The sequence below is a fragment of the Calypte anna genome, chromosome 3 (genome assembly GCF_003957555.1).
Source record: "Calypte anna isolate BGI_N300 chromosome 3, bCalAnn1_v1.p, whole genome shotgun sequence".
NCBI lineage: Eukaryota > Metazoa > Chordata > Aves > Apodiformes > Trochilidae > Calypte > Calypte anna.
Window position 1 is genome coordinate 18,987,938 of NC_044246.1, and position 22,872 is coordinate 19,010,809.

The window sequence follows — 22,872 nt, forward strand, 5'->3', positions numbered from 1 at the left end:
GTGAGAGTGATAAAATTAGAGAAAATTTTATCAAAACACTAGAGAAGTAAAACTTTGCACATCTATCTTCAGGAAACTTTAAGAAATGAGTTGACAAAAAAAGTCAAGTTTAATCTGAACTTTTAGATCATAAATTAATGCTCTTTTGTAACTGCAACGAGACTCATTCCAACTGAAGTTGGGATGGATTTTCTCTAGGAGCTCGAAATGATGATTGTGCTCTTTTATCTCCCAGAGAGGAGGCCACTCAAGAGACTTCTGGCTTACTTTAACAAAGAGCCACACTTGCTATAGATCCAACATAAATCCATCACTGAGAGACAGCTCACAAATCTCATTTGATTATCTTTTAATACAGAACACTTGCATCTTCTCATCTCAATAAACCCTTCTCAAGAAAATATAAAGCATATCACACTGTTTTAGCAATCCTTTATTGAAGATAACAAGTTGGTTATGTTCACTGTATTGTATGAAACATCACAATATCATACTGGGAAGGTACTATCAGTACAGGGTTGGACCAGAGCGGACAGTCTGAACAATAAACCATTTTGCATTCTTCATTCCCTATCTTTTAACAACCCCCAAAAAAACAGTAAAGGGACAAATACCTGTTAACATCATCATTTAGAACACTTTAACTTACAAGGCTAAAATCTAATGAATAAATAAAATATACTGTGGCAATAATCCTCTCTAGACAAAAAAAAAAAAATTAAAAACAAAAAAATAAATCAGATACACAGTGAATCAAAATGACTGGGAAAGCTGGCCTTATCACCAGTATGAAAGAGCGTGTGGTTTTTACAGACTCACCATGGGGATAAAGTTACAGAAAAATACCATGAATTCAATTTCACACAAAACCAGTTGATGACTGTCATTAGCTTAAAACTACACACAAGGGCAATTACATCCTTGCTGAAACACAGTTTAAACAAATAGGAAAATGTTTACAAGGCATCCACAGCATGTAAATCATGTACAGATGGATACATTCATTGTTTCCCCTCCCCAATAGCTTTTATTTTAGATAAATACTTTACTCTTCCCCATTTTCAGCATTTACTGGACTCATTACATGCACAACTCAAAGAAGTCAGAAAAAAAGTCAAGGTTATTGCAAAAATAGAATTAAACTAAGAATCTTCAAGTACCTTACATGACAGCCACTCTGTACCATGCCCATTGCTTATAAAATGAAAGGTCATTGAACCCATGAAAATATCTCTAATATTTTCTTAATTTAAAATAGATAATTTTAAGTGTATTTATAGTAATCTCAAAGTGATAATTTGAACTTTGAAAATAATGCAAACAATTAAAAATTATACCCATATTACACAAGACTTCTGTCTGTATCTTAAGCTGAAAAAATCAAAAACTATAGAAAAACCACATATAGAACAAAAAAATAATCACAATTTACATTATAATAAAGGCAAATTTTCAGCATTTCTTTTTAAAAACCTGCAGCTGTGAGAGATGTCAAAGCAAGTCACTACTAACTATAAATTAATCAGTTTGGTTTTAAAAGATTTTCTCTAGCAAGAGTTTAAGGGTGTGTTGTACACATGCGTAAAATCCTTACTGTTTTTAGATGCCTAGAATCTTCATATATTATTGCCAAATACACTTATCTTCAAGCAAGCAGTAGGCAACATATCACAATTTGGACACCGCAGGGAAACCTAACGGTCTGGTAATACAGGTAAAACTGGAAAATTAAAAAAAAAACCAAAACAAAAAACACATCTGATAGCATATTGCCCAACTGAAATTACTTCCAAGCCACAGAGCTGCAAAGCCTTCCAATTCGGTAAAGTGAAATAAGTCACGTTTCAAACAATTACTTGTACTCTTATGGCTTGTGTGTTGCACAAGCATTTAGCCATAGTGTATCTTCAGAGTACATCTACAATCCCGTGCACCTCAGGTACATATATCAACCTGCAGACAGAATCATTCCTTCCTTCCTTCCATCTTAGGGCCAAAGTTCATTACAGATGTAATCAGTATGCCTGAGGCTGGTAAAAATACTGTAGTACAGGCAATGCTAAGAGTGGCAATATCAGAAAACACAAAAATGAACAAATGATGGAAAATTCTAATATCTTTCTGCCCATTTCACAAAATGTTGGAAATCCACCAGAATTTTTCCCTTGTATTGAAGAAAACAGATTTAAAAGTTTTTTCCCCCTTTCAGAATCAAAAGCATTTTAGTAGATTTGTAAGGCTACCACGGATCTTCTAGATCTCCAGCACCCTACAGAAAAAGAAGAGGAGAAAGATTACTACTCACCAATGCAAATTAAAACATTTTGTTGCACTTTGGATTTAAGTGGCATAATTAAGTAGAATACCAGTGTAACAGACGTTTATTTTTTTTTTTCATACTTGCCCATTTCCGCACACAAACGTTCTCTCTTCTTTAACTTCATGAGGGAATTTACTTTTCTAAAACATGAACCCCGTAAAGATACCACAGCATAAAGGCTTAAAAACAAGTATTATCCAAAATTGCACTAAATCACAGCTATCAGTAGATACTGCATCCATGGACTACAAAAAAAGATATTCAAACAATACTAAGGAGCTCAGCTCTTCAGGGATTCCTTGCCCACTGACTTAATCCAAAAGAGACTGCAGGAACTTCTAAATTCATATCCATTTTGAACAATGACATTTTTGTGCAAATGTTGCATTACAAACTGACCACTGACACAAGAATTCCGAACTTAACTTATTAGCAGATTAGTTACCATCACTGTAAATTCCTAGTATTACCACTGACTGACACCAAAAGACACAAAGACTTGGTAGAAGGTACAATTTAGGTAGAATAACCAGTTTATTCCTTTATAAGGCTGATGTTTAACTTGAGAAATGTTGCCCAAATAGAAGATTATGTTGAATCTGCCAAACCCAAAATTAATTAAATATCTGGAGAAACTAATTGACATCACAAGTTAATATCAGAAGCTATGAAAAGTTTCATGTGAGAATGACAGCATTTCAAAGGAAGTTTATTACTTGCTTAAAAGAGTCAATATGCATACAGATATGATTCCACAACATATTCTTTATTTTCACTTCAACACAAATCCTTAGAACCTGACACTAGGTACTAAGTCTAAGTACATTTCCATTTCTGGATATATGTTATGCTACAACTGGGAAATAATAATACAGTTGTCTAGAAAATAGATGTTTATGATGAACAGTAGATACATTCTAAATTGAAAAAAAACCAAAACACATTTCATGAAGAATAAGTGGCAATCTAAAATGAAATAGCTTTTGTAATTGTTATAATATAAATTATACACAATTTAAAATCAACATGCAATATATGATGCTAAGGGAAAAAAACCAAAATTTGTATAATTCAATTATTTTGCACAAAAGATACAATTAACGTGAATTACTTTACAATTAGCAACCATATACCAGCAAATTTATTACTTAAGAATGTACTTGAAAGAAAATGTTTTAGAACTTAATTTTGCATTAGCATGTTAGATTCTTGTTGTTGGTGTCACAGTATTTAAAAAAAAACAAAACACCAAAATCTCAAATGGGAGATTTAATTGCTTGCTACACGACATATGATGCAATTACTAGAATATGCCATAGTAGTTGAACTTCTAAGGAAAAAAGAGCTTTGTATAAACAATCTGTACAAACAACTAGAGTAAAAACAGACTTCTTGAGATAGATGTGACAAATGTTGAGATATAAACAAAGGAAAGTATGCCAAGTGAAGCCAAGCCTTAAATCCACTACGTAAAATGTTATGTCTGTTTCTCACTCATCTTATTCATCCCTGAATCTTCGTTTGAGCTCTGTCCTTCAGCAAGGTGATTCTCAGATTCTGCGTGGGGGTCTGGTACGAGGTGACTGGGTCCAGCGTGAGTATCTGAAGAAGCAGATGCTGCAGCTGATTCAGCAGTGCTCTCTTCGCCCTGCATCTTAGCTAGCCTGTAACTAACCAGCATCTCCTCCAGCAGGTGGCGGTAGTTCCCCCTATGATTAATTCTCATTTGCCTCAGCGCTTCCACCAACTTTCCCTGCGTTCCACTTTCCTCGGCTTCGCCAGGGTCCTTTTTTTAAGATTCAAGACCCCAAAAAAATCAGTAGTTAAACTGGGATATTTTCTAAGCACCATTAAGAAACATGACAATTTTTCAGACTGAGAAAACATCTGCTGTGCTCTATGGAATCTCAAACAACTTATTACCAACATCCTAGAAAAGCATGATCTATGTTTATTTTATGTAACATAATAATTTAACAAATTATACCTATTACAACAGCAATTGCAATCATATAAATTTGTTTTGAGCCAAACAGTGTGAACATGGTATCTCCTTCCAATTAACTCCACCATGGTTCAAACTGTCTTACAAGGAAGACGGCTGCTCCTCCCCACAAGTCTGAGCAATTTGAAAATTTTAGCTTCTTTAGCCATCAGGTCAATATTTGTAATTGTGAATTTCTGCACCACCAATACCAAGAGAAGTCTGTGAAATACTCAGTGAACAGCTAACACTACCACTAGCAGTTTAGTTGAAGCATCACATCAAAATCAATGGTCAAAGCACTGCAGAAAGCACTAACTCTACATTGGAGACTGATTTTTGCATGCATGAGGCTGCCATGAAAGAAATACACTGGTGCTTGAACAAAGAGGCTATTTTGGACATAGATGTGTGTATTGCCATACAGAAATTAACAGGTAGAGCAGCTATTCAAAGCCTAATCTAACAATCAAAAGCATGAAGCCCAAAGTAGCAAGCCCTGATAAAGGAATGGAGGTCTCCTCTGCAAAACATCTATATTTGACTGAAAACCTTCAGTTGAAAAAAAAAAAGTTGGAGAGTTTTTTTTTGGGGGGGTTGATTTTTAGTTGTTTGGGTTGGGGTGTTTTTGTGGGTGTTTTTTCAGGGTTTTTTTGCAACTGACTTGCCCATCTGTTACAGTCTCTGACACCAATAGTAGGTATTTTAACTTTAAAGTGCTAAAGCAGTGCTGTTGCTTTAAAATTTAAAATTAGTATGTAGCAAGTTATCAAGCTAGACAAATGGAACTGCCTCTGGAAGCTGGCAGATTTTGCAATACATTAGAGGCAAAATCCAGACTGTCTTTTTTCTCATGCTGACCTATTTTTATTGTCTAGTCCAAAAGCTTCACAAACTACAAGTATTGCAGTCACTCATTTATGAGCTTCCTAGCAGAATTAAGACAGTATCTTGTGTTCAGCAAGATATTGCATGACATAATGTTGCTGAAATAGAAGCCCCAAGACTGATTAGCACTAAATTTAAAAAGGGACAATTTTATGACAAAAAAGAATGTTATTGCATATAATGCTATCCCTCTAAACTTTATCTGTTGCATAGATACAGACTCTAACTGTGGTTTGCTGGTTTGGTTTGAGATGTTTTGACACTCATGTACTAGCACTTTATTTAGATAGTTCTTCAAGAGGCCAGTGAGAAGAAGCAAGGTAAAAGACATAGTTTCAATATATGAAGTGACCCATGAGCACCAAGTCAGTGAAAGCTCCATATCTATCCTATTATGTTTTGATGAAACAATTTTTATTTATGTATTTATCTAGCTAATATTAAACAAGACTGCATGGCTTAATTCCAATGGATTTAAGTTGAAAAAATATCGAATCCTGTAGTCCCTCCATCCCATCAGTTTTGCTCTGAGGCTGACATCAGCAAACATATATCCTGAAATTCCACATTTCACAGTATTGAGATCTTTAAAAATTCTCTTGGCAGACTGAAGTGAACACTTCTGTCCCCATGCAACACTACAGAGTAAAAGCAATAAGTAATGTAACAGCAGCCCCAAGACTCCTAAACAATTCAAACGGCAGTAGGAACCAAAGCAACAGTGCTGTTGGTGTTTGATATTCACATTCACATCCTGCTTTGCTTTGCAACCATTTGATGCTGGGCCAATCTGTGCTTCTGCCTCCCTCAGTGCTAGCAGACAAGAAGCCTCACAGACAAGAGTAGGACAGAAACTGCCTCTTCTCTACACTATATATTATAATGCAGATTTCTCTCTAATGATATGTGACTACCTGAAAACTATGGTTATTAGTTTGTGTTAGTGCAAGTTAGTGTTCGTCTTCTTTCATGTTCCAATTCAGCTTAGTGCTACTGACCATGGAAACAAGAATTGTTTTTTGCTAGCTATATTTAATATGAACATTTGCAATTTTTACACAAGTTCTGCTTTGTTAAATTATGTGTATAAAGGGGCCGATACATATTAGGGACAGGATTTACAATATTTAAGGATGTAAGAATATAGACTTTTTAAATTTCTAAAATTATCTGTAGTAGCCCTTAATGACATATGAATTGATTTAGTGAAGTGCCACAGTATAGTATTAGGAAAAGCAAAGAGAACATGATCAGCTTCAAGCAAGATATTCAAAACCAGCTTTAAACAAATGCCACTGAAACTATTAACACAGAGAGTGTAATTGTAATATTGTTCCTTATGTTTAAAGATACACCCAAGTAGTAGCCTAATTGGATAGTACCCTCCCCCTAGTTGTAGGAATACATTACAATGGTCCAAGCCCTAGAGGCATAAAAGAAAGAGTAATATTTTAAAATGTTAACCAGAACAACTCAGTGGTATTGTTACAGTAGTAACAATTGCTTAGCTATGACAAAGTCATTTTCAATTCCCTTTAAAGACCTGAAAGGACCAAGCCACAATACCCAAGATCTCTACTATTTCACTTGCAAGGGCAAAGGTCACCACATTTTGACCAGAAGTGCCTATGCTGAAACAACAACTTTAGTACTGAAGCTGCTCTTTGCAAACCCAATGCAGGGCTCTCTACAGCCCTGGATTTATGAAATACTTGTTCTTTGCTGAGATGCCTAAAATTAAGGAAAAAAAAAACAAAAAACAAACAAAACAAACAACAAACCCAATATCAACTATGACTGCTACATGGTGAAGCTGCACTGGTGACTGCTGACTACTGCTGCTGTAAGGATTTCTCCACTCCTTGGTCTCTCACTGTACACCACATACATAAGTTAAGATTTTGGTCTCACTTGGGAATGTCCTGATTGGGATTACTGTATGTTTCCTTCCTACCTATGCTTCCTGTTTAAATGGGAGACATGTAGCAACACTGTCACAGTGTGTAGACATTCTGTAGAGTCTGGTGTTGAGTAACTGAACAGCTTCCTTCCCTTTTATTCACTCCTGCACCTAAGTATTCACTTCGAAACCATAATATCACCACATATATACCTTGAACTGAGTAAGACTATCAAGGCAGTCACATTTTCATCACCTCAGAGATGAGACCCACTAAATTCAGCCACCTCAAGGACGGTAAGATAAGAATTCCCACTTTCTGAGAAAGTGCAAACAGGAATTGCATCCTTCACTGAGGCGTGCCCTCCTCTCAAACTGCTCTGGGTCAGAATCACTTAGAATGGAAAGAAGAAAAGGTACTGGCTGACAAATGATATCTTACCACAAGATCAAACTAAAATTTAATCCAGTGTATTTAACACATATCATTATCAAGATTGGCACTGAAGAGCAACAGAAGGCAAAAAAATAGGAGTGTATAGCTCACACTTCATGTTAAAGAAGACCAAGTCAAAGAAAGACTCAGAACAATTATTCAGGTAATAAAGGCCAAATCTATTAGTGGCAGTAAAGGTAAAAGCTGTGTTATTTTAATGAGTATCTTGCATACTTAGTTCAGTTATCCCATTTTAATAAATTATAATGGCTGATGTACAAAAAATTCCTGGAATTAGCCAAAACACAAAAGAATGCTGTACTACATGTAAGGACTTTCAGCAAGCTTACATGGCCATTGAAAAGTCAATTTGGACTAAGAGGCATCATAAATGCAACTATAGAAGACAATGTATCTAGAAAGTTACCATTAGACAATTTTTTTTCCTTAAAAAAACAAAAAACCACCAAACCTAAGCAACCAACTCAGCCAATGACCATAACCTTCAAATAAACAATTTTCACCAATGACTTCACCCCAAAAGCAGGAACACAATTATGGTTAAACATGAAAAATACTAGCAAGCTGATAAGAGGTGCAGAGTTTCCTGAAGGACTAAAGAAGCTGAAAAGAGGAAAATTTTGTCTAGCCTTCTTTGGGGTACTGTTGTACAATCTGTTGAAAGTTAAATGAACAATATATATTCTTACCATTTTAGAACTAAAAAGAGGAACAAATCCTAAAGGTTAAGTTAGGGATTTCTTCTCTACTCATATTTTTAACAGAACAATGGTTCCTTCCACCTACACAGTTTCTAACTTAACAGAATAAACTCAATATAAGCAGTCAAGAGATGATAGTGAGAAGAACAATCTTAATTGTCGTGAGACTGCATATTCAAAATCTCAAGGCACATAACTGATTATTTCAAAGTATTAAAAATAAAAGTTGAAATCTCCACTTCATTGTAGTGACTACCTGACTGAGGGCCTTGTAGTCATCTCAGAAGGGAAAAAAAAACCCCAAAACATTTACTAAAAGGTGAATGGTCCCTTCACAGATTACTTCACACAAACTGTACAGAAAATGACAATATATGTACAACCAGTGATATTTTCACCAGTTCTTCAAATATTTTTTTAAAATATATTTAATCATGGCTTATAACACAAGTTATTTACTCTCTAAAGTAAGATTAAGAAGAATATAATAATGAGATTTAAAGTTACAATAAACCATATTTCAACATACTATTTAAAACTCAACTTTTAGGAACTGGACAGAAGAATGTAAGCCTTTTTAGAAACCAGAACTGAATTAAGTTAAAATTCACTTTACACATTTCCTTAGATCACTGCACAAGGGATATTTAAAGGTAGAGCAAATTCTAAAAAAGTAGTCTCCTTCTCTTTTATTTTCAATGTACCGAAGTCTTCAACACCTACAGAAGTCAATATGAAGTGTGTTTGCCCACCTTCCCAGTACATGCCTGGACATTAGATATAACATTTAGGTAAGGAATGAACATGCTGACTGTAGTTTTGGCAATAATAAAAGAGCGTTTACGAAAATTGTGGTGCCTCAGATTTGACTGAAAAAGCAACAGTCTATTAAACATCTTTTCAAATTGAGTGTCAGTTTCCTGTCTTTGAGGATGATGTTCTGTATCAGAACCATTCAAAACAAGGTCCAAAACAAGCTATGTTACAATACATACTTTGTGCTTCTAATACTTAATTGGTAGTAAAGTAGACTTTTGTTTATTATATGAAACTAATCTGACATTCTCATTAATAAAGAGGCATAGTGATCAAAATGGAAACTTACCCCCTCATTCTCTCTGTGTGGATTCAGCCTACTATACACAGCTTCGATAATATTACGCCTGAAAAAAAATTAGAAGATTTAAAAAAAACTAAGTACAAAATATTTCAAAACATTGGGAACTTAAAAAGACTGAGCACAGTAGTAATTTCAGTGTTTAAGATGCTTTACCTTTAAAATGCCTGTTAAAAAGATTCAGACTCCTCTCAGTGTCTTTACTTACTTTCAGTATACAAGTAAACTTCAATATAAGAGTAAACAAAGCAAAACATTTTCTTATGTTACCTTCCCCACGGTTTGCCCCTTTACACTTTAAGTTCCCCCTGCATAGTCAGACTTTGCCAAGAGTAACATTTAAATCTGTGATTTGCTTATTGTAACAAAATTCTTCATTTCCTTGCCTTATTTCTGGATGTGGAATTTGAAAACAGTTTTTTCTGATCTCTCATTTACATATACACTGGTTACTACTTGTCTGTTAACTTCAGAAGTGTGATGCCCAGAGTATATAACCTCTGAGGTATGCTGTCTAGGATCTGCTCATTGTAGGTATTAAAATCCAAATGCCATTAGCTACTTTTTTTTCCTGGCAATGCCAGGTAAGGCCACACCTGCACAGGCAGGCAAAATAAGTACAAAAGCCTATTAAAAAAAGAAAAAATAAAACCCAAAATATAAACTTACTTCTCAGAGAAACAAAGTTTAAGTCCCTGCATCTCCAAACCATATTAAGAAGTGTGAAAAGTTCAGACAAGTATAATAAATATGACCAAAGTTATTGACAGCTTCAATAAAAATGAACTGCTTTTCTGGGAGCAGCCAAGATCTATAAAAATTACATCTTACACCATGTGGATAAGCACTGACTATTGACTCTTTCAAACAAAGAACAAGGGCATCAGATGAAGACAGAAGTAAATGTTTCAAAAATATGCAGTGAGGGCTCTATGTAGGAGAGCTTTTTCTGCCCCACCATACCGAGGGTTGCTTCTGAACAAATTCATATTAGAGAAATTCAATGTCACTAAGTATTCAAACTATCTGAAAGTCAGGAAGCACCTCAGCTTTAAGAAGCTGAAAACCACGACAGTAATAGAGGAAATATTTTACATCTTTTCTGGTTTTATATTCTTCCATAGGCATTTACTTTCAGATACCCCAAGGACAGAACACAGAGACAGAAGGATCCTTGGTCTGATCTAGCATGATGAGTACTAATGCTCCTACCACAGAAGCAAAAGTACATCTGAAAGAGGACAGTTTGGGTTCTGAATGTTCCAAGTATGTGGACTTATGAGACAGCAAGAATTCAGATCATCTCAGGATCTAGTGTCCAGCATCAGAATACTTTTTTCTAGTCATGATCCAGCAATTAAAACAGTACCTACTAAAGTCCTCAGAAATCTGGGAGATGGTTTGTAGACCAGAGAAAACAAGGGACAGTGCATCAGATCTCAGGATGACCACTGATCTACAATACTGAAAAGACACCTTGCTATCACATGCTCAGAGGCAATTGTGTGCAAATAATGAAATAGGCATTTATCTAGACACAAGATGAGCAGAAAGCACAACAGATACCTGATAACTAAGTCTGAAGACACTGGTGTATATGGAATTTGTGCTTGTTCATACACGAAGGTTTTTTGCTATGTCTGAATGAGCTTCTGGAAAGAAGTTCAGAATTAAATTGGTTGTGACTCATTAAAAAATTACATCCAATATGAAAAGCCCACTGAAGAACTCAACTTCTCAAAGGGTCCATCAGTTAAAAGTCAATGCTATAAGAATTCTGAAAGGACTGTATGGTTAAGTTAGCATGAGATCCAATCAGCACTGACTGAAGATTTTATTAAAGAAAAAATCCTTATACATATGATAAAGGAATCGTCTCAATTTTGTTCTGTTTTTAGTGAAGCTGGAACGGAACAATTTTGATCAAATGCCTGTGCCATGGAGTGCAATGGCATCTTACAGCACCAGGACAGTCTAAGCAAAGCTACCACAGAAGGAGCATCTAGCCATGGCAAAGGGTTTAAATTAGACTTAAACCTCAAGAGACTGGGAATTTTCCTATCTTTGCAACTCACTTTTCTTTCTTGGACCAGCATATTTCTTTATACTTGCTTTTGAAGGGAAAATTCAGAAGCAGGATGGTGAGTGGAAGTCCTAACACCCAAGTGACAAGGTGGCTCAGAACATGACTTTTCTTCAACAAGTGACCATTCTTTTGGCAGCATTCAAAGTTACAAGGAATCTGAGTGAAGTCAGAAGCCAGTCTTTGAAAACAAAGATTTTGAAGGATAGAATACCACCCTCAAAAGACCACAGCAGAGTTTATACCTTTAGATATAAAATGTATCTGCCTCAAAGAATGAGCCAGTACAGGCTACACAAGTGAGAAGCTTGAAGGAGTACAGAATGCCAGTACAAGTGGAGATACTACAGAGGCTCCTGAGATTTGTAAAGATAAACTTTTCACCATGGCATTGTGTTTCTCCAGCTCAGGTATATTAAAAACTAGGAGCAACTATAGCTGGTGCTAAAACCAAAGGATGTCAGCCACAGACAAGCTCTTTCTGTAACCTGTTTGAGCCAGGTCTTCAAGAAGTGTGAATTCTTCCTGTAAAACACAACTTCAGAAGGAAAAATGGGAAGACAGACATCAAAAGGCAAACTCTGAAGCTAAACCCATTAAAAATATAATCTGCATTGCAACAAATTAAAACAAAATTAATATGCAAAGCTTCCAAGCACTGAAACAGTATATGGTGCAATAATTACTGAGCAAAATACAACAACAAAATACACCCTCTCATTCATCAGTTGGGAGACACTAAGAAGAATAGGCACAGCACAACTTCTCTGAATGCCTGTAATGCACACAAGTGGAGAACAAGGCCCAGAATGTACACGTACTTTTAAGGCTAGAAAAAAATTATCATAGCAAACAGTGCTCATTAGTTAGTACATGTACTGAAAACAGATGTATACACAAATGCTCAAGAGGACAGGAGTTCATCTCTTGAAAAATGCACAGGTTCCAGAAGCAACATAACTTATGCCAGGGTGAAATAATAGGTACCACTGTTTGGGGAATTCTAGATTAACAATTGTTTATGCAATCCTAAATCCTGTTTATTAAAATGGGTGAATTACAGCTTCTTAGAATATCATCATTAGCCTCCCCAGAAAACCAATGTAACTTATGAATGTCTCTCCTCCAGTTAAGCTTTAAAATGCAAATCCAAATGAAATATTCTTGCTTATCTAACATTCAGTTTAAGACTAAACAAAGAAAACCAACTTTTTTCATGAGAATGTTTGTTGAGTGGACATGAGATAGAAGAGGGAACATGATCCAGGAAAACTGAGCTGGCATTTTGATATTCCTGTTACATTACTTACAGTTCTTAACAAATGTAAAACAGTAAAAAAACCCAAGAAAAAGTATTTCCCATTTTTAAAAATGGCTCTACAGAAATAATAAACTAATAGGTTAAGCACCAGAATGTGATCAGTCTCCTCTTACTGTTTCAGAATGTGAACAGTGACACAAATGTTTTAGTGAAAGAAATAAACTATCTTAAAATATAAGAAAAAACCCAACTTTTTTGAGCATATTCTTTATAAAAAGAAAGCTTTAAAACATTTAAATAGAAGTATTATGTGAACCAAAGAGTTAAGAAATTGCAGAACTGTACTCACTTGCCAGCTAAACCACCTCCTGGTGGTAAATTAGGGATATTCTCCGCAGTTAAAATACGAATAACGTGAGCAAGATCAGGCATTCCTTCTTCACCCGATTTTTCCATAATTTCTAATTTAAAAGAGAAGAACTCCTTAGAATACTGAATAATTAACACCCATTTCTTAAGATGCTAAAATAAAAAATGCTATCATTTTTTAACAGACATGAAAAACTTGTATGTAAAGGAAAACGTTATTTACATTTTAGGTTTTTGAATGGTAGAGCAGAGCAACTCAATATCCTAGCCTGCCTTTCCAGTATGCTTCTAGTCAGTCTCTCACTCAAGAGAAACTCTGAAGTAGACTGTGAACTGGATGAAAGATCCTAAAGACAGCAGCCTGTTGTCTTCCAGAACAAAGATAGCTGGGAGCCTGTTTTGGTTACCTTTCTGTTGAATTGCAACACATACGCAGAAGTTAGACACCATAACACCAAATGCCTCCCAGGAATTCTGTCATACTTCATCAAGAGCAATACCTTGCATTCTCAAAGTCCTGAATGTCCAGTGCATAAATACTAAGGCTATAATACAATAAAAATTCATGTATAATGGCCCACTGTCACTCAAGTGGTCAAAACAGAATACAGAACTGACAACAAATAACAACATGGTATTACATTTTTCAAAACAGAACTATCACACAACTCCAGTGCTAAGGAGATCTTCTGCCTTGGTAAAGAACTGCCTAAGCTGAAGTCCATCTTCATATTCTTCATCGAAGCTGCTCTGATAGACATTCCTACTGGTATAACACTAACATATTCCAGGCAAAAAAAGGTCCACTAATTTATCTACAAACTGTAGTTGCATGTGTCACACATCTTTAAGAACTTTTTTTCTGAAAATCAGGTAAAGAAAGGAATGGATTGTTATTTCCAGTTGATATTGTCCTAGATAGAAAAAGCTTTGTTAGAGCCACAGGAAAAAAGAATTAAGAAGAAAAATCCTCTCAAATATCATCCTAGAAAAACCTTTGGTCTGTATCTTGGCTAATACCCAAACACTTAACAAATCACTTCAATTTCTTGCAATTCATTGATTATATCCTGGATGCCTGATGCAGAGCTTGCATCGCAAGCCAGAAGCAGCTACAATTTGAGCTTCTGAAGTTAACAAAAACCCAAATCACCTATTTAAACTTTGCATCCCTAATTTCCTGGCATTTAAAACTCCTATTTAAAAACCTATCTATAAAGTGATATGTAGCTTTTTCTCAGGAGCAGAACTTTATCAATAAAGTGCTTACAAGCTACTTGCTTACAATGCATCAGGGAGATCCGTAGAAAAGCCCTCCCAAAGCAATTCTACTTTCAGCATAATCCTATCATTCTGTAACAAACCAGGCACTATGCTTTTAAGCCCTGATTTTAACTCTGCAGCATACAATCTTTGCAATGAGTAAGCTGTGTATACTGCTACTGTAAGATATTAAACATTCTTCCATGAACCTTTATGCATATTATCATACACCCATCCACTGAGAATGAATCATGACTAGCAAAGGAAATAACAGCTGAATATGTAAACTTCAGTCTTATAACTTTGACCACTTCTTTCCATATACATTCTCACAAATCAGCCACAAGTTCTCTTGTGCAGTTCTACCTATGTAAAAGTAGATTGTACCACTGTAATTTAATTGTGTTCTGTCACGATAGGTAGGAAAGGTGTCTTACGCACATACTCCTTTTTTATGATAATAACACATCTGGTTATATTAATGATAAAAGAAGACAAAGAGCAATAAATAAGAAAAGCAACAGAAGTAAACTATCACTATCTATTAATGCATCCATAAGATTTTTCTATTTTCTGAAAAAAAGTATTAAAGCAAAATCTTAAGGACTGTTCTATAATTCTAGGTGCTAGAAACTTTTACTGTATAACTGCTTGTCAGGGAGTGCTAAACTGAAACACAAGCATCTTCTTCACTATTTCTAGAAGGTGACAAACCAGGAATTCTAGAGAAAACCCACAAAATCAGCCAACCAAAAAACTCAGCTTCCTAATAGAAAATCTGAGAACAAATCAAATGACCAAGCATGACCTTTTTTCATTACACATCAGTTAGCAGATACACACTGTGGATTTCTCTGACAAAGGCCATTAGAGAAAGCAAGCCTTTTCAGGAGGCCGCACCTGGAGTATTGTGTCCAGTTCTGGGCCCCTCAGTTCAAGAAGGACAGGGAAGTGCTTGAAAGAGTCCAGCGCAGAGCTACTAAGATGATTAAGGGAGTGGAACATCTCCCTTATGAGGAAAGGCTGAGGGAGCTGGGTCTCTTTAGTTTGGAGAAAAGGAGACTGAGGGGTGACCTCATCAATGTTTTCAAATATGTAAGGGGTGAGTGTCAGGGAGATGGAGTTAGGCTCTTCTCAGTAGTGACCAGTGATAGGACAAGGGGTAATGGGTGTAAATTGGAGCATAGGAGGTTCAAGTTGAATATTCGAAAAAATTTTTTTACTGTAAGGGTGACAGAGCCCTGGAACAGGCTGCCCAGGGGGGTCGTGGAGTCTCCTTCACTGGAGACGTTCAAAACCCGTCTGGACACGTTCCTATGTGATGTACTCTAGGTGGCCCTGCTCTGGCAGGGGGGGTTGGACTAGATGATCTTTCGAGGTCCCTTCCAACCCCTAGGATTCTGTGATTCTGTGTGTGTGATACAAGGTTTTCACCTTCATCTCTACAATGTGAAACACAACACTACAATTAAGGGTTTTTTTCCCAGAATATGGAAAATAGTTGCAGAATATACTTGCACTGCCAATATAATTCACACACTCAAAAGAATAATTTCCTGGTATTATCATACATGCAAATGTATGAAAGTTCACTACACAGTCTAGTAGTATACTACTTTAGTTCTATAATATTCATTACAAGCCTAACACTTAACTGATAAAAGTGTTTTGAAAATTGAGACAATATTTATTTCAATTTTATATAATCAAAGTCCCCAACGAGACTTTATGTTCCAGCATTTCCTCTGATCCCTAGCTACAAAAATATGATGGAACAGTTTTATATGCAGTATGTATTGTGCATATGTAAAATGCACTACTCAACTCACTGTATTAATGACTATTCAGCTACCATTAAGTGCACATAGAACAGGTGCCCCTATTTATGATTTGGGCATTTTTTTCATGTCTGAAACACCCTTTCAAATAAACTGAAACATATTGGAGAACTGAATTGACCTGTGCCTGATCAAACTTCAGATCTCTAAAAAAAACTCACAAAAAACCCCCAAAATAAAACAGAAAATCAGAGAAGAAAAACAACATTTCAAAGTGGCAGGAAGAAAAGACTGACCTAGTGTAACTTAACTATTTCCAACACATCTGCATTACTTTGGAAATCACAAGCTAAGTGATTGAACACAGTAACATGGCTGTGCTCACCATCACAAATGACCCCATCACAGGCTGTCAGCTGTAACTTTTAAGTATTTCAGAATACTCTTGAATGGGCAGCTCTGGGACAGTTATACACTTTCTGCCAAATATTACACACATGCATCCAAGCTAGTGAAAGAGCTTTGCTACTCAAATGTTTCATAAGACATCTCTGTAAACTATCACTTGCCGAGTTTATTTTTTCAGTAACTCTTAAAATAAAACCCACTATTTTGGTATTAAAACAATAGCTCTGTTTTAATAACTCAGGAAATATCTTATGGAAATAGGAACTCCTAGAAATACACAGCACCTCAGCATTCTACTCTGGAATGTACAAAAACAAGCAACAAATGTTAGAAGTTTTAAACTGCTTTTGAACACAGATTATTGAAACAAACAAACAAAAACAAAAAAACAAACAAATGAACAAAAACCACAAAAGCATGCCTCAAACAACTCCTTTCTCTCCAAGCCAAAGATTAAAAAGCTCAAGCATAGTTCTGGACAAACCTGTTATCTATATCGTTTGATAGAGTACTCCAATTAGTTTGAAATTTCAATTCCAGGAGAGAATAGAAAAAAATTCCATATTGAACAGTGCACATTCATGAAGAACAAAATACCACTGATCAAAGTGAAATTGCTTCAGGAAGTCCCAAAGGATTTTATACTGGATTGCCAATATTGTTCAGATTTAAATTAGTGACTTAGTGAAAGATGAGAACATCTAAAAGAACTTCTATTTTTGACATGTCCAGAAGCTGATTTTTTCAGAATATTTTTACTACACATATAAATAAAATTGTTGTTGGCTATCAACCAGCTGCACATAATTTCTGATCTTTTAGTTCTTTAACAGAGAAAGAAACATTGTTGTGCACAGTAATTTAACGACCAAGCTCCATTATTTGTCTTTTGAAAGGAACAGCAATAATTTAGTGTGGTATTTTAAATGGTAGTAAATCTACTTCAGATGCTCACTCTAGACAAACACTTGCTGTAACAGCATAGATTCTTGGACTTCATGCCAGCTTAAAGCCTCAAAACACATTACAACTACAAATAAATCATAACGAATATAACTTCCCTGAAGAGGACTATCCTAAGGTGCAATTTCTAAAGAAATACAACTGCCATCTTTCAAAAACAGCTAGAAGAGATGATCAAATCCGTATTATCCAGGTCAAAATTTACCTACCAAGCTTCAAGTTTTTAGCATTAAGGGCAGCTTAAAACTTTCAGATACAGCTTTTACTTTCCTAACTATACTTAATCTAAAAACAAAAGAAAAAACCATTATGGCAGCTGTCCTCTGCTGATCAAAAACTTCCTGATCAAGACCTTCCAAAACTTTTCTGCACTATTTATTTTTCCTTACTATTTCAACACTTGGCTCACTGCTTAAACCTTCAAATGGAACTAATTCTTTAAAAGACACCAACATAGTTTTTCCAAATCATTCTCCCCATGCTGCCTAGTGGTTTTGTTCAAGATTCCCTGCAGCATTTCTCAACTAATTATACTCAAGGTACAAACCTAAGGTAAAAACTGCAGTCCAACAGTTTTTTTAAAAAAAATTAAGGATGCTATGTCAAAATTATAATTTTATAGAATTTATTATGAATGCAAAAAATTTGTTCAAAGGTAGATATTTCAAGTTCTTCTGAAGTATGTTTCCTTTATTTTCTCTGCTTCTGGATAGTATTTCCTCAGATATGCTAACTCTCATTCCTTGCTAAATACTTGACATTTAAAGGACTTGTACTCTGTCTGGTTAGCAGAACAGAGAAGGACAAAAAGAACATGTTTAAAAAAAAACAAACAACAAAAACCCAAGAAAACCTGAAGCAATAGAAGTCCAAGCTTTGAAGCAACTCATTCCTCTGGAACACATAAGCTTAACCATCACTTTTATTTACACTTTGAATGTCTCAGCATCAGTTTTGACTATAAACTCTCCATTTATTTTTATTGCATGTAGTATTTGTTAAACATGACAACGCAGCTAAAATACATTTATGCTTAGAATTTATCCTGGTACATTGAAGTAAGAACTCAATTATGCTACAACACTGCATTGTTACTAGAAAATAGTTATTCCTACGTCATTCTCAGTTAATCCAGTAACTCTCATCAGAAGTTATTAGACAGCTTTTCTACTAATCTTCTTAACATTTACTTATTAAAGTAATAAAATGCACTGCAGTTCCACACATTTTTCACCTATTTTCTAGTAGAGAGGAGCCACCAAGAAGCAGGGAATACTAACTGGTAACCACTGTGTGCACACCTTCCTGCTGTCAGTGAAGGTAACTGCTCCTGGCTCTCTCTTAGAGCTATTAACAGCTCATGTACTTTACTCTTACATAGGAAGATAATAGGGATTCATCTCCACTCGTGTCATCTAGGAAGCCTGGGACATAAGCCAAGCTCTGAGAAACACGTTTAGAGTTGGCATTTGAAGTGACCATTAGTTGTCTCTAATCACAACAGAAACTAGAAACATGCAAGCCATTTCAATTTAGATTCCATTTAAACAAGAGGGAAAGACACCATAACACAACACCAGCACATTCAGAGATAACTTGTACCTTAGCCTAGAGGCCTTCTTATATATATATCTTTAAAAAATAAGGTTTGTTACATAAACTATCTAAAATACTGGGACATCAATGCAAACAAAAAAACCTCCAAGTTTACCTCATTTGATTAAAAATCTAGACAAAGAACAAAAGTGATTTTCACAGCTTTTTCACAGAGAAGAATTAAAAATAACAACAGTGGCATTTCTAGAATTAAAATAAATATAAGAATTTTTCATATTAACATGGCAAAATCCACAGTTGTCCAAAGCAACCAGGGTACAATGGCAGAATGAGCATTTCCACAATGCTGTTGCATTTTATACAGAATTAGCATTAAGAAAAGTATTAGGCTCTGTGATTTTTACTGTTGTACACTCCCAGGAACCTTAGACTGCATCTTACTTATACCTAAATACTACTTATTTGGCTAACAGCTACTTCCTAATAAAAACACATCCAACCAGTACCTTCAGTATCCATTACAGCATTTTAAAAATCCAATGGATGTCTCTGGTACTCCGATTAACCAAATCTTGAAGAACAAGAGAAGCAGTATCTCCTATGTGACAGTATTGGATTCCTGTACCAGGAACATGACTATCAACATATAGTCACAAGACAGGAAATTAAGTATTTTACCTCTATAGATTATACATACCACAGTTTGGTTTTTGTTTCCAGACCCATACTGAAAAAAATCTGGACAGTCACACCTTCTTCCACAAAAAATGCTCCTGCTAAGGTAGCCAGTGGCCAGAGCCAGACCTTATCACAGTCTCAAAACAGTGGCTTATTCTGGTTCTGAACTGCTACAGTCCTAAACATCTTGGCACTCAAAACTAAAATTACTTTAGCAGAATTCTGCTGAACAGTTCTGTAGACAGCCAGTATCACATTATTCAATACTAACACAGAAAAGCACCCTCAGGACAGCAATACTATAGTATAAAGCTAAACCACTGGTTTCAGCACCTGAAAGGAAGCATCTAAGAAGGCTACATGATGCATTATCCATCTCCAAAGGCACCACCTCTTCATGAAGCAGTTAAACTTGAAACTATATTATATTCTGTTGCAGGTCAAGAAACAACACAAGTTATCTTAGCCCAGCTTTGCCTTCAGTAAACCCTTTCTTTCCTTGAATACTCTTGCTGTAACTGTTAATGCCAACAAATGGGTTAATAAGCTGCGTCACCATAAGTAAGTGATGCAGATTCAGTACTCTTCTGATGAGATCACAGAAGTTTAAAGAATCCTAACAAGGCTTTCAAAACTTCTGATGATTCAAAACTTCTCTCCAGTTATGCTACTTGGGTACTACTACGTATGTACACACACACACACACACGTGTATATTTACACATATATTACTAATAATACAATATTATCCTTGCAACATTTTGAAAAGAGCAAGACAAACTGTTCCAAGAACTTGGCTATTTTCATGCCTCAGCTACTTCTGCAAACACCTGTGCCAACATACAATTTTACAAAAAAGGCAAACTTCCTGTATCAGCACTGTTCTACCAAAACAGATTTGAATAACTAAGGTTGAAGAGTTCAGCATGCCTCTAAATATAGGTGTCATCAGACCTTAGAACAACCTTAGTGATAAAAGAGTTTAATGTTAGAAGCAACAGTATGAAAGCCTGCTTCAAACAGCTTTTCTGACCCTAAGAACACAGCAGAAAATAAAAATATACAAAGACGAGTCCTTCATTATTAGTCAAGCTAACTTTCACTGTTTCTGCTTAAGGGAAGAAGTTGCCTTCAACCTTCTGGGTAAGCAAAGAGTTCAAAGAGTTATAAAATCAGTGACCAAGTGAAACTGGTTAGGAATCAAGTCCCCCATGAAAGTTCTAAGTAAGGCATTTTGATCATTTATACTGTCACATTTTCACACAAGTGCATTAAGAAACCTTGGTGGTGTGAAAATAACTCATAGCTGTGATGAACATAGAAGTAGTTAAAAATTTAGATGAGTAAGTTGTCCCTTCATGAAAACTCAATATAGCTTTTTGTTGAAAACTTTCACAAAAAATGGAAGCAATTATACCTTTTAATGTTATTTTACAAGCAAGATATTAACATCACAATTTACTTAGCTGATGTAACACTCTGCAGGGTGAGTGGCTGCATTTTAACCTGTAAAGACAGAACTAAAAACCCAAAGCTCACATTAAGGAAATTGTTGTGGAATAGCAAGGTCAACTAATCACATGGCTTTAGAACATTTTCCTGACACACAAAAATTTGAGATAGGAGCCAGGCCTGAATCTGACCCAATATATAATGGCACTGTGTCTTGCAGTGTTTTTATTTTCGTGCTCAAGTTATGACAGCATTTCTAAAACAAACAAACAAAAACAATAAATTTTTTACCTTCAACCCGTGATTCCAAGTACTTATCCAACTCAGCATCTTTTTTCACTGCCTCATCTGAGACCTTGGGAGCGTTTGAAAAACAAACTAGTACAATGCTCATGTTATCACGACTCCCCTATATGATGAAAAAAAAAAAAAAAAGAGTTAGGATCTTTAGCTTCAGCTTTCTATTCTAGTCACATTATTACTGTGTTCCAAGCACAGTACTGAAGTTACACATGGGGAAAAAGGAAACCCTGCAATAATGCTATTTGGATTGTTAAGTGCCTCTATGTTTCACAATTAAACTACTAACTCGGATTATTTTACTGATTTTTATTATCATCCTTAGTCTTAAAAGTTTAAAATATTTAATGGGCTTATTTACATGTCAACCAGTTAAAAGTAATATCAGAGAGGTCAGAAATCAGACTGCTGTTTAATGTTACCTTAAACCAAGTTAAAAAAGAAGAAAGCATTCATGTAAACAGATTTATAGTTAATGTCTTATCTGAACACACCTGTGTCATACATAGGAACTTGAAGAAAATAAGTAAAAAAAATTAATTCATTTAGTATGGCCAACCTGACCTTCAGACTATCTTATGCTCAGCAACAAGGAAACACAGAACAACTGTAATTTAAACTCCTAGTTTGAAATCAACATTAATTAGTATTTTTTGTAGAAATATGTGCCATTAGTTAAACCTAACCTACAGGATGGTTCCTATCACGCATCACAACACCACTTTCTCCTGAACAATTTAAGAAGGAATCTGACATTAGAATAAATTCCTTCAGAAATACTGAGGAGTTGTGTTATGTTCTCTTTCACACCAAGCATATTGGGACACCTCTCTTACACTCTTACATGTTAATATTACGTGGTTCAGCAGTTCACATCCTGAAGAGAGAGGACAACATTCCAGTAATGTTACAAACGGCAGAGATCCTATAATTGCTCCAAATAAACCCTAAACTTGAGGAGCACAAGCAAACTCGGGTGCAGAAGTAGAGCTTCTACATCCAAGGTACATTTTGCTGAGGACACTTCAAATGACAGACAAATCATACCTTGAAGAGGAGATGGTGCCAACACTTGTTTTATGGAAAGAGTATGAACACTGCCCAACTTGAAAGTACAAAAAAACCCCAACAAAGTACCTTGCACAGAAGTTATTAATTGAAAAAAACCTGTATTTGGAAACAAAGTTCAGAGTTGGAACTATCTCCAAGTGTTACTTAAGAAAATAATAAACCCTTATTTTTGCAATTGCTATCACCTTTCCAGGTGCAAAGACTAAGGCTGTATATTCCTCACTGAGGTTATATGGCCAAATGGGTACATAGGATTAAGATAGAAGGGGAAAGTGGAAGAGTAGGCCAGGAACTGCTGTTAACAATGTACCAATCTAAACAG

At 35.5% G+C, this 22,872-nt stretch overlaps 1 protein-coding gene across 10 annotated transcripts in view; it reads right to left on the reverse strand.

Moving 5' to 3' along the window:
* Positions 1 to 415: 415 nt before the first annotated feature.
* Positions 416 to 22,872, reverse strand: part of PPM1B (protein phosphatase, Mg2+/Mn2+ dependent 1B) — a 60,657-nt gene continuing 38,200 nt past the window's right edge. For 4 of the 10 annotated variants that reach the window (XM_030446756.1, XM_030446757.1, XM_030446754.1 and 1 more), the window contains exons 5-8: positions 21,471 to 21,588; positions 13,061 to 13,172; positions 9,356 to 9,413; positions 2,854 to 4,106 (exon numbers count right to left, since the gene is read on the reverse strand). In XM_030446756.1, the coding sequence (XP_030302616.1) occupies positions 3,798 to 4,106; positions 9,356 to 9,413; positions 13,061 to 13,172; positions 21,471 to 21,588 (597 nt within the window). In that variant the 3' untranslated portion in view covers positions 2,854 to 3,797. Of the gene's footprint in view, positions 2,270 to 2,844; positions 4,107 to 9,355; positions 9,414 to 13,060; positions 13,173 to 21,470; positions 21,589 to 22,872 lie in introns of those variants that run through there. The other 6 variants (XM_030446763.1, XM_030446761.1, XM_030446762.1 and 3 more) reach the window with 4 other exon arrangements.